This window comes from Rhamphochromis sp. 'chilingali', assembly GCF_963969265.1.
Source record: "Rhamphochromis sp. 'chilingali' genome assembly, chromosome: 21".
NCBI lineage: Eukaryota > Metazoa > Chordata > Actinopteri > Cichliformes > Cichlidae > Rhamphochromis > Rhamphochromis sp. 'chilingali'.
Genome location: NC_137949.1, coordinates 25,140,048 through 25,152,850, shown reverse-complemented (window position 1 = coordinate 25,152,850; position 12,803 = coordinate 25,140,048). Strand labels below are relative to the sequence as shown.

Here is a 12,803-nt window from a genome sequence, read left to right as displayed (position 1 = left end):
CGATGTGTTGAGTTTCATCCTGCCCCCCGGGCTTTCCTATGAGGCCTCTGATTTACTCCTCGAGTTCAAACAGGTGATGCAGGCTGGTTTAAGTGGTAGCTCCGAGTTTGCGTGCATGGGATTAATTTTTTAATGTGGGCCTTGATGAGTCCTCTAAACTTCCCTGTGGCAAAATAATAAACTACAGGATCCAAAATGCAGTTGAGGCCCATAAGAACCAGGGTGATCTGATGAGCGTCACTCAGCAACTGAGTACCAAAGATTTCTTGCTTTTTTTGACAATATTTGCTGTTTGTGAGACACACGTCTAAAAATATAGAAAGCATGCAGTACTTGGTTGAGACGTAACATTTTGCAGATGTTTGCTGGAGCCACAGCCGTAAAAGCTGCTGGTCATTATGTTGGTTTGTTTATCTGGTGAGAGGGAAACATGAAGATGAAACCAGGAGATGTCCTTACTGAATCATCAGAGCTGAACAGGTGATGGAGAAACAGGTTTACCTTTTAGGTGACATGAATAAGTTAGAGGGAAGTTATGAACTGTCAAATAACATCAGGATCCTTTTCTATGTAGCTGACGGCTGGTAACTGTGCAGGGGTGGATCTAGCAAAGTTTTGCCAGGGGGCCAGGTGGGGCAGGGAAAGAGGGGCACAAAGAAATACTTTCTTATTCTCATTTAAAATGTCTGGCTGTTATTAAATAATTATCTGAAGCTTACAACCAAAGTTTTTATCTGACATAAAATGTATAGAAATCATACATATACCAACAACATTGTACATCACTGTCACAACAGCGTTTGTTTTCATTCAAAGGCTTTATGGCTTTAATACCTGGTGGGCCGGTCTCTAGTCAAAATGCCCGGGCTGTTTTTTTTGTCCCAGTCCAGCCCTGTGCACGACACGCAGTGAATTAATCTGAGAAGGTGCATCAAAAAATAAATGGCCGCACCAGCGGTGCACATCTCAAATCAGCTCGCATAGACACATTAGTTGTTCCTCTTCTTAATGACGGCATCTTAGCTAACAACCCCAACTATCAGATTCAACTTGTAATTGGCTAAAAATAACTTAGCCTACTGGTGAGAGGGACGTTGTTAGCTTTCCACATTCTGACACTTCAAAAGCTTCAGGAGCTTTCCGCTCAGCATCAGCACCACGGAAATACACGGATACATCCGTAGACTCGAGACACAATGCATTTTTGGGACTTTCAGGTGTTTGGACCGATGTTTTCTTTTCTGATCAAACCAGAAATCTTTAATGAGCAGCTAGATTTGTCTCGCATTAACTGGTTGAGTTAATGCCAGTTAATGCAACATCGAAGCAGCTGGAATCCACAGCTGTGTGTGTTCATGGAGGTTGCATTTTCAACTGCTGGACATCACTACCTGACAAGTTTGACTGTCTTCAGAACATTGCAGAGGCCTTATTGGCCTTACTGTCTGAATGCTGGACACTCGGAGACCTGTGTCTGTGAGTGGGAGACCAAAGATTACATTAACATTATTGGCTTAGTTTATTTTTCTTATCATTGTTGTGAGGAGACCATAAATAGCATTTGTATTTTCTGTTGTACAGTTCATTTGCTGTTATGGAGTTCTTGTTATGAATAAAAAGTGTCTTTTTTGTTTCAAAATAGCTGATAACTATTTGCTGATAGCTGCCAACATCTGCAAACAAATATAATTCTATAAAGTGGTTCAGTATATTGTGTAACTGTTAATATAGAGCGTTATTACATTTATTGCTAATGCAATCAAATGGCACACTGACTTCTGAGGAAATTTTAAATGGCATTCGCCATCAGAAAGGTTGCCTACCCCTGGTGTATTGTGATGCACACTCAAGACGCACTGTGTACAGCTCTCCACGGACACCCTTTATTGTGCTCAGAGTTGGAAGTATCAAGGTCCAAATTGTCACGGACCCAGCTCCGGGGACTCAGGGTCCGTGGGCAGTGTGGACTACTGTTATAATTATTGCTGTGATTATGTGATGTGTGTGTTGTCTGCACTGCTGCTGTTCTTGTGATTCCCCGTCCTGGTATGTATAGGCAAGTGGGTGTCTCTGTGAGTGTGGCTGAGTACTGGGTTTCAGGTAGGCCTGGTGGGTGTGTCCTATCTAGAGGATGGCCACACCTGAAGCAGATGATGACTCCTCGCTCCTCGGCGTGGGATCGTTGCGTGAGACTCCACGTTAGTGTTATTAATACCAAGTCCAGCGAGTGCATGCCCGCGGTAGTCGAGTGTCCTGACAAGTTGCTTCTTTGTTATTTTTCTCCAGGAAGGAGCAGGGAAGACAAGAGCAGCGAGCACGGGGTGCGGGGACACACAGGAGCGGAAGAGCACGGAGCACGGACTTGTGGGTGAAGACACGACACGGAAGTCAAGGGGAGAACACGGGATTGATTCTGTGAACTATTTCCAGTACTGTAAATAAACGCACTGCCTTCATCACAAAGTCCTGCATCTTGGGTCCTCATTCCCCTCATCCGCACGGTCTGCCACACAGACCGTGACACAAATACTTTGTTACAGTGTTTAAGTAGAAGTTTCAGATATCTATATTATACCTGAGTATTTATTTTTCTGACGATTTTTTATATTTACTCGTTACATTTAACCACAAATATCTGTATTTTCTACTCCTTACGTCTTCAAAATAGACTCATTACTTTAAGTTTAACACATTTAAAGGAAAGTTTTTATTTCCCAACACTGTGTTTGCGGCTAATTAAAATCAGCAGAGAAAGAAACGAATGTTATCAGTTATAGAAATGAACTGCAGAGGAATTTCGTTCAAAAAGGAGCGTGACTGCGACACGGAGATAAGACCTAAAGTGTTGTACAGTTATTATACACAGTTATTACATTTGACTTATATATCTCTTCAAACAATGCAAAAGATTCGAGCCTAAGCTGATGCTGCACTCTATGGATAGTTTATCTAGTTGTGGTTTTTAAAATGCTTTAAATTCCGATTCACAAAGAAGTGAGATACCAGAATCGTGACAGACACAGTACATTTTGTTCCTTATTTTCAACACACACTAGATTCCTCCATCTACATCCATCCATTTTATCTTGAACATGTTAGATAAACTGAGCCAATTAACCTTTACTAAATAGCTACTACCGTTTTTCAATTAGTTTGGGTCACAAAATGTGGTTGGAACATTATTTATTTTGTTAAAAAGGTTTTGCAGTTGCTTTCATCTATCTCAAAATCACTGGCTTCCCCAGAGATGGACACGAGATGTCCTTCAGCATTGTTGTGTGTGAATACCACAGCACGACAAGAACTGTCTAGTCGTTTTGATGCTAATGAAACAATGAAATATTGAGTGGAAGAAGAAGCCACAGCCTGAGTTCTCCAAATGTTTACTAATGTTTACTAACTGTAGTTATTCCACTGCAAACCCTGCTAATCTGCAGTTCTGCGTGACTTTATTTGGTAGTGTTTGACAAATATGCAGCCCTCTTCTTTATTTGGCATTGTTTCTTTCATGAATTTCTTTAGAAAAGAGAATCTAATAGTTCTCACATTCACAGCATTACTTTGCTGTACAAGAGCAAAGAATGTTACACACTATTGATTGAGACTGTTTAGTATTGTGATGCACACTCAAGACGCACTGTGTACAGCTCTCCACGGACACCCTTTATTGTGCTCAGAGTTGGAAGTATCAAGGTCCAAATACTTTGTTACAGTGTTTAAGTAGAAGTTTCAGATATCTATATTGTACCTGAGTATTTATTTTTCTGACGATTTTTTATATATTTACTCGTTACATTTAACCACAAATATCTGTATTTTCTACTCCTTTCATCTTCAAAATAGACTCATTACTTTAAGTTTAACACATTTGAGGGAAGTTTGTATTTCCCAACACTGTGTGCCTTCAAACATCAAATCGATTTGGGCCTAAATTGAGGGAATAAGAATGCATAAATAGCAATGTTACTGATGTAGCCTCAATCACTGGGGTTTATCCAACCTAATATCATGTCAAATCGTGAAATCAAGCCAGTTCACTGTGTCTATTTCACGTTTTAGAGAGGCAAAGTTTTGATATTTTGTTTCAAGCCAACATGAAAATAATCACAGGGAAGTGTCAAGCATCATACCGCCTGAACTCATTTGGTAGTTTGGTACTCATTTTGGTAAGTGAATACCCTTGCCCTTTTTTCAGAATAACCTCAGCTTTCAATATCTGGCAATCATTATAGATTATTATGATAAACTGGAAATTTAAAGCTTTGAAGCTGTGTTTTTCTATACTATATTTTGTATTGTGAAAGGTCCTGTAAAACAAATGGAGGTACGCTAAATTTGTGTTATTCATTGGTTGCATGAAAATACAAGGCAGTGTTGTGAAGGATAAACAGGTTAGCTTGCTGTTCTGTGTGGCCGTTACACATCCATGGTCAGAGGTGATTTATCAGATATCTCCGTGTTGATGTTTTAGTTGCATCATCAAAATACTGTTGCTCCATGATCAACACTGCAACTGACCAATCAGTTAGTTTAAATAAAGATCCGATTGATGTTTTGTTTGATTTCATTAGCATATTTTCATCACTCCTAATATAACACGTCAATGATGTCCACAGGCATTTTGTGGGACAGTTTTTGTTTCTTTTCTTTCATTTAATGTTGACAAAACATAAAAATGTAAATGGGTAAAAATTCACCCTGTACCACCATCGTTCTGTAGTCTAAGGAGCTTGGAAAGAAAAGTGTCTGGACTTCTTCAAGTTGCTTGAAGATGTTTCACCTCTCATTCGAGAAGCTTCTTCAGTTCTAGTGAGCTCAGCTCACAGCTTCAGTTCAGTAGCAGAGTGACTTCTCTGACAGAGAGGGAATTTACGTGTCTGTGTGAGTGGGAGTGTTCTCCCAGGTCTAGACGGAGGAGGTGTTGCTTCAGTTTTGTTAGGAAAGCCCCGAATGGTCCAAAATATGTAATGTTGACCTCCACGATTTCATGCACCTGATAATAACATGAAACAACAAAGAAATGATGTTACGAAGTAAAGAAAGAACTGCTTACACAGGAAAACAGTTCCTTAAAGGAGAATGACTGGGACATGCTGATATGAGACATAAAATTTGGGGGTTAATTATCCTAAAATAAAACAGGAACCAGAGTAAATGCAAGTCCTGTATCACTGTGCCATCCTCTCTGCATCATGTACATAGCACAAACCGAAAGGAGTGCAACAGTCACTTGGTTTTCTTGTTGCAGTATATAACTATCAGAAATGGTGTAAAAACTTTACCGTGAACAGGTGTGTCTGCCAAACATTGAGTTTCTCTCCGTCCAACAACATCTGTAGTTTTTCACGAGAATGAGAGTTTATAATGTTTCATCTGAAATGATGACCCATTTTTATAAATGTAACTGAGCACTGTCGAATAAAATGTGAAAGAAATACATTTAGAGAATCCACTTACGTAGAAGTGCAATGTTTATTAATCTGTTCACTATGTGGTTGGTTCATGCTGGTAAGGCTAGCTGTTATGTTATACACTTCTGAGATATAAGCTAAAATGATTTTGGTGTCCTCTGATGTAACATTATTGGGTTAACCCTTTCATTGCTCCTAATAAAACACATCAAAGATCTACACAGGCATGTGTGGCAGAGTTGCACATCTGTAACACTCCTGCACCTGATTTTTAGAAGAGTATCTTTGTATTGCTACTGCCACCACAGTTGACATCATCATATTTAAAATTGCTATACTTACTTAACTGGCCCTCAGTTATCATCATGTGCTATCATTGTAGGCATTCAATCAGAATGCAAGGAATTAATAAAGGCAGAGATCCTCTGATCAAATTTGATTTCATGTTTTTATTTACAAAAACGCATATACATTTCAGAGGGAACCCTGCAAATGTGGAAAGGTGAGAAAAAAGATGTCCTTTCATTTAAAAAAAAAAAGGTTTGACCAGTGGGTTCCCATAACAATGAGATCCTCACAGATGAGGAAATAAGAATAAAAACATGTGAGGTAGGTGAGAGGGGAAAAATGGTAAAGAAGAATGACAGATAAAGAGTTTTCAGTACATAAAAATTGGGTTTTGCATATTGTTTAACAATTTATCTTCCATGAATCAACTTCCATTAAACAATCCATCATGTCTATGAGAATGTTGTAATAATGTCACAAGATAACAAAAACAGAGATTAACTTCCACAAGGTGATGTGTCATAAATCACAAATCTCTTGTATTTATATTAAAACCAGTTATAGGTACAGGTCAGTTAGAGGTATAGGCCAAAGGTACAACACTGTGGAAGTCTTGAGCTACCCCTCATTTCCTTATATTTTGAAGAAAAAGATGACTTACTGCTAAATTGACAGAGTGAAAGTAGACAGTACCTCCTTGTTTTATTATCATCAGACTCACTGCTGCAGCCAGGGGCAGTACAAATGTGATTCCCTTAGACTGCTTTTTAATTTTAGTCTCTTTGTTTTCCTCTGAGTTGTTGGTTCTGTCACTAGTTAACTAACATAACCTAATGTAAGTCTATCAGCAGAAACCAACCAAACCATAGACTTGCTCTAAAAACTCTAACCTAAAACAATTATTTCCTAAATCCATATTACCTCAATTACAGTTTGTTTTTTTGTTTTTTTACAACAGGGCTCCACTGAGCTAATTAACCTTCAAATGTGTGGTGTTTCATGTCCTCTTTAATAATGTAATTGAAGATTCAGAATTATTCCACAGTTAGTCACTGAGATTCATCTAAGTCATAAAATAGAGAGAATCTTATCTGAGATGTGGTTTGGTTCAAAATGCTGGATAAGTTAGATTTTTGAAAATACTTTATAAAATAACCACAGAGCTCCTTTCAGTGTAATAAGTTTCATCCTGCCCCCCGGGCTTTGTGGGTTTCCTATGAGGCCTCTGATTTCCTCCCAGAGTCCAAACAGGTGATGCAGGCTGGTTTAAGTGGTAGCTCCGAGTTTGCGTGCATGGGATTAATTTTTTAATGTGGGCCTTGATGAGTCCTCTAAACTTCCCTGTGGCAAAATAATAAACTACAGGATCCAAAATGCAGTTGAGGCCCATAAGAACCAGGGTGATCTGATGAGCGTCGTTCAGCAACTGACGAGTGGTCTCGCTGTACTTCACGTGGCCGAAGCCGTCTTCGATCTCCAGCACTGCCAGAGCCCAGGGGCCTTGAACTATGTGGTGTGGCAGGAAACACAGAACAAACACTCCCACCACTGCCAGCAACATCTGGAGAGCCCTCCGTTTTACCCCTGTGGGCCATTTAAATATGGATGTCACAGTGAGCTTTTTAGACTGTGTTCCTGAAGACTGACTTTCCGACTGAGGAGAATTTTTAGAAATTAAACTTTGAGCAATAAGGACATTGCATATCACAATGAGTAAAAAGACAACAAAAAACAATCCAATTATTAGAAAATGAGTGACAGCCACTTTTTTCTTCTTGTCATTAGTTCCACCCTGGTATCCCTCAAAACAGCGACGTATGTCGGTGTTGTTTTTACGGTGCACGTTGATCCCTGGACTCACCAGAAAAGGAACAGAAATCGTCAGAACAAACACCCAGATACAAATACAAACAATAATTCCACGAATTCTGCGGTTTGACGAGGCTGCGTCTAGAGGCCGAGTAACCGCCCAGTATCTGTTGATGCTGATGGCTGAAAGGAAGAGGATGGTGCCGTAGGTGTTGATGAAAAAGAAGGTGCCTGTCACCCGGCACATGATGTCTCCATAAACCCAGTCTCCCTCACGGATATAATAGTCAATCCAAAAGGGAAGAGCACACACAAACAGAAGATCAGCAATGGTCAAGTTGGTCATATAGATGTGAATTTCTCCCATGGCCTTGGCTTGATGGATGCAGCGCAGGACAAACAGCACGTAGAGGTTAGAGATGAAGCCCAGGATGAAGAAGACGATGTAGGAAACCGGGATGAGCACATAACGAAACTGAGAGTCCAGGAACGGATTAATGGTTGTGGACACCATACTACTCATTGTCATAGTAACTGATTGAGTCATCTTTGTCTGTGGGAGACAAAATATATTATCATCAGTACAATGTCCTATGACAGAGTTTTACTCCGTTTTGATGCAGATGACAAAGGTAGTGTACAATGGAGGGAAAAGAAAGAAAGGGAAAGAATACATGTATGAATGACTAAATGTATATTTTTGAATGTTACTCTGACTGTATTATACAGGTCAGGGTGTTGTCAGGGTCAGGGTTCATTGATGATCCAGTCCAAAGATGGCGAGCGCTCCGTCCAGGAGTCCTTGATATGATTGTTCTGAGAAGAAAGTTAAATTCTTTGGACGAGCCTTGAACTGTTCAAATTCTACTTAAGTGGTAGAACAGAATTGCACCTCATAGCTCCTTTGCACATTCTGCAAAGAGAACCCTTATTGGACTCACACTTAAGGGTGTGGGCTGACACGAGAGAGACTGAGTCAAATTCCCACAGGGCGTGTTTTGTTTATTATTTTTCATGATTGAGCCCCATTTTTCTTTCATGTAAGTAAAAGTAAAGTTAAATTTTATTTATATAGCACATTTTAAGATGAAAATCACAAAGTGCTTCACAGAAGCTGAAACAAAGATAAAAATCAACCAAAAGCAAGTTTAAAAAGATCAGTTTTTAGCTGTTTTTTAAAAGTGACCACTGAGTCCACAGATCTCAGGCTCAAAGGGAGAGAGTTCTACAGTCTAGGGGCCATAGTTACAAAGCTCTGTCACCTTTTGTTTTCAGCCTCATGTGTTGGACAACTAGCAAGCCCTTGATCAGATGACCTCAGGGACCTGCTGGGAATGTATGGATGTAAAAATTCACTGATATATGTTGGTGCTTGTCCTTGTAAAAACCAGTGGTATAATAGTGCTTAACATACAAAAGTGTCAGAAGTAAGTAATAGAGAAAGATGAAAGCCATGGCAAAGTACCAAACATGCTAGCAGGTTAATGGCATTAAAAACACAGAAACAAAAGAAATACATATAAAAGCATAATAGAACAATATGTGTAAAAGATAAAGGAGTCAAGAAAAATTTTAAAATAGTTAAGAATAGAACGATAATTGCAACAAGCATTAAACTAACTTAACAAACAAGCATTAACTGGTAGAAAAGGTGAGGCTAAATAAACAGGTTTTTAACTGCGATTTGAAGAATTGAATGGATCAGACTCACGGGTGCAGCCAAGGCAAACACACGGTCACCTCTAGTCTTCAGCCGGGATCTCGGTGGTACCAAAAGTGACTGGGAAGATGATCTTAGTACTCTATCAGGGGTGTATAATCTAAGTAGTTCAATGAGGTAACTTGGCTCTTAATTGTTAATAGTTCTAAAGGTGAGCAGCAGGATTTTGAATTGAATACGGTACTTAACGGGAAGCCAATGCAGGTCGGCAAGGACAGGGGTAATAGAGACACGCCGCCCGGTATCAGTAAGGAAATGAGCCGCCACATTCTGAACAATTTGCAGTCTATGGAGAAAAGTAGAGTTAAGACCAAAATAAAGGGAATTGCAGTAATCCAACCTAGATGTCATGAAGGCGTGGAGAAGCTTTTCCAGGTCCCTGTGCGGGTCATAGTGTCTGGCCTTGCAAATAAGACGCAATAGAAGCAAGATTTGACAACAGAAGACACTTGTTTGCCGAATTTAAAAGAGCTGTCCAAAAACACACCCTCAGTGCAGCAGGGCTGTGACATGGGAGTACTTGGAGGACTTGGTCAGAAGCTTTGCAGCAGCATTCTGAACAACTTGCAGATGCTCCAAAGAGGCATTATATAAACTAGTAAACAAAGAATAACAATAAACAATGAATGAAAGATGAAACAAATGCATGAATGACTATTTCTAATTCGGAGCGCGATACAGTGGGACTCAGCTTAGCAATGTTTCTCAAGTGATAAAAACAGGAGCGGACCAGATATTTAACATGACCAAAGTCAGAGCTGAGTCAAAAGTTACACCAAGGTTCCTGATAGAAGTTTTGGTAAAAGTAGCAAGTGGACCCAAGTTTTCCATAACCCAAACAAACGAGGAGTTCAGTCTTCAACTCATTTAGTAGAAGAAAGTTTAGAGCCAATCAACCTCTAACGGAGTCTATGCATCTATGCAAAATCTGTAGCTTGGAAACATCTTGAGGCTTAAAGGAGATATATCTGAATATCATCTGCATAGCAGTGATAAGAAATGCCCTTAAAAGTGCTCAATAAGTGCTGGAGAGGTAAATACAACTTCCGCTCTACAATGCTATTTTTTCATTGTATATATATGTGATTATTCATTTGTGAATACAAGTTTATCAAACCAAGTTCTCTGAGCGTTTCATTAGTCATCCACTTTGCTCTAGCAGTCGAACCTTAGCTATTGGCCCAGCACACAGGTAAACATTCAAATCTCTATTCCAAGGATTGAAAGGGGTGTTACAAAGGTCTTAGTAAAAGCAAGCAATACAATAAAGTGATTATAAATCACAATTTGCAACTGTGTTTCGCAGAACTGTAGTTCTAATGTGTTAACAGAAACTGTCTTCAAACAAACATTTCAATATTCTGTATAAAAGGCATATAAGCCTTCCTATTACCTATTCTCTAATCTAATTCTCAGAGGAAAATGCTTCTGATAAGAGGACACATGAGTCTGCATCTTACTGTAGCACTACACAACATAAGGGTATTAAAAAGAAGTCACAGTCAGTTACAGAGCAAAAGAGACTGACTGGGGTGGCCTTTGTGACTGTAAAGGTTGCCACTGAAGACAAAATGGTTACGTAAGAGACGTTATTGAAACTAAAGTTGGTTAAGTACTGATAGTGATCTTTAGCACATGACCTAAATTCATCAAAAAGATTGAACTACAAAAGTATGCAAGTGGTTTAACCAGCATGTGGTTCTTAGACTATAACCTGCTATAAACAACCTGCTACCGAATGTTGGTGCAAATTGACTTTTTTGAACGAGCAATGACCAAACAGCCTGCTGCAGTTTGCAAGAGGTTTGCAACATGTTTCCAGTTTTGAGCACGCAATGAATGGTTTTAATTAGATCAGCAGCTACACCACAAACAGTTCTAAGAAACCAAGTTAGCAATTTTACAATTTTGATTTCAACTACTGATAATATCAAATCTAATCGCTTTATTACAAGTTAGTCAAAATGTAATAATCCTGTTATGCTATAATTAATAATAATAATTTGGAGTTCAAATTCAGTTTAACATTATGAGAAAGACATTACCTTCCCCAAAATATTCATTTTATACAAATATCATACTAAGAAATTGATAAAGGAATTTTATTTGAAATAAAGGTTTTGTTGATTTTATTTATTTATTTTAAAAACATTTTTGAAGGGGGAGGGGGGAGATGTCCTCGTCTAATATCAGTCCTGACACTAAGTAATTATTCTAATTATTATTAGTGAGTGGAAGACACTGCAGCCACTACATACAGCTTCACACTTTACATTAGACTTAGTTTTATCTGCATCTCTTAATAACCTCTATTTGACATATAAAAAAACAAATGACAGAGTTACTGCTTACCCGACTGCTCCTTCTGTTGTTTAATCGTCTTCTGTATGTAATAACACTTTGAATGAATTCACAGCTTCAGTTCAGCAGCAGCACGACTTCTCTGACAGAGAGGACAGTTATGTGTTTGACTGTGTGAGTGGGAGTGCTCTCTCAGGTCTAGACGGAGGAGGTGTCGCTTCAGTCTTCATAGGAAAAACCTGAAAGGTCCAAGACACGGAAGATTCGCCTACACAATTTCATGCACCTGAGAATAACATGAAGAGAAACGTCTACTTTGCTGCAACATTTTACTAACTTTTTGGCGATTCATAGAATTGTTTTCAAAACACCACCACGAAAAATGATGTTACCAAGTAAAGAAATTAGCTGCTTACCTAGGAAAACTAGTCCTGAAAAGGAGACAGACTGGCACATGCTAATATGAGACATAAAATTGGGGAGTTATAAATGTTAGTCTGTGTATGAAAAGTCACTGCCACTATTCACAGATTTAAGTTGAATTTCATTTCCTAAAAATGCAGCAAAATGTGCTACCGATGATTTTAATCACCCTAAAATAAAATGGGAACCAGAGTAGGTGCAGGCCCTGTGTCGCTGTGCCATCCTTTCGGCATCATATGCATAAGCATAAACCTACAGAAGGAGTGCAACAGTTACTTGGTTTTCACTACTCATTGTTGTCATAGTAACTGATTGTGTCATCTTTGTCTGTGGGAAACAAAATACATTACCATCAATACAGTGTCCTATGACAGATGAGCAGAGTTTTGATGCAGATGACAAAGGTAGTGTACAATGGAGGGAAAAGCCTTTGAGAATAACTTTTTGTTGTCCTTCCATTGAAGGTAGGTAAGATAAATAAAAGTAATAAATAAAACTGTCTTCTGTGAAAGGTGTACATGGTCTGCAACAGGTGGTGCATGTCAAAGTAACATCCACATGGGCTCCTCAGACCAGGCCACCTTCTTCCATTGCTTTGTGGTCCAGCTCTGATGCATGAGCAATCAGCTGATACACAACAATCTGACACTTTTATGCTAGAACCAGCACTAACTTTTTTTTGGTAATTCAAACTATCATAGCTCACCACTGTTTAATTTTGTATTTTCTAATTATTTTTTATTTTTATTTCATTTTGACTTTTTGTTTTTAATTCAGTTTAGTTTCTGTTAGTATCCAGAGTGGATTTTGTTGTTTCAGTTTAGTTTTAGTTCTTAGTATGTTCAGAAAAC

At 38.8% G+C, this 12,803-nt stretch overlaps 1 protein-coding gene across 1 annotated transcript; it reads right to left on the bottom strand.

Moving 5' to 3' along the window:
* Nucleotides 1-6,843: 6,843 nt before the first annotated feature.
* On the bottom strand, nucleotides 6,844-8,055 carry LOC308390106 (platelet-activating factor receptor-like; the record flags this gene model as incomplete). Its single annotated transcript, XM_080871798.1, has 1 exon — nucleotides 6,844-8,055. One exon carries the CDS (start codon nucleotides 8,053-8,055, stop codon nucleotides 6,844-6,846), a length of 1,212 nt encoding a protein of 403 aa, XP_080727924.1.
* Between the last annotated feature and the right edge of the window lie 4,748 nt (nucleotides 8,056-12,803).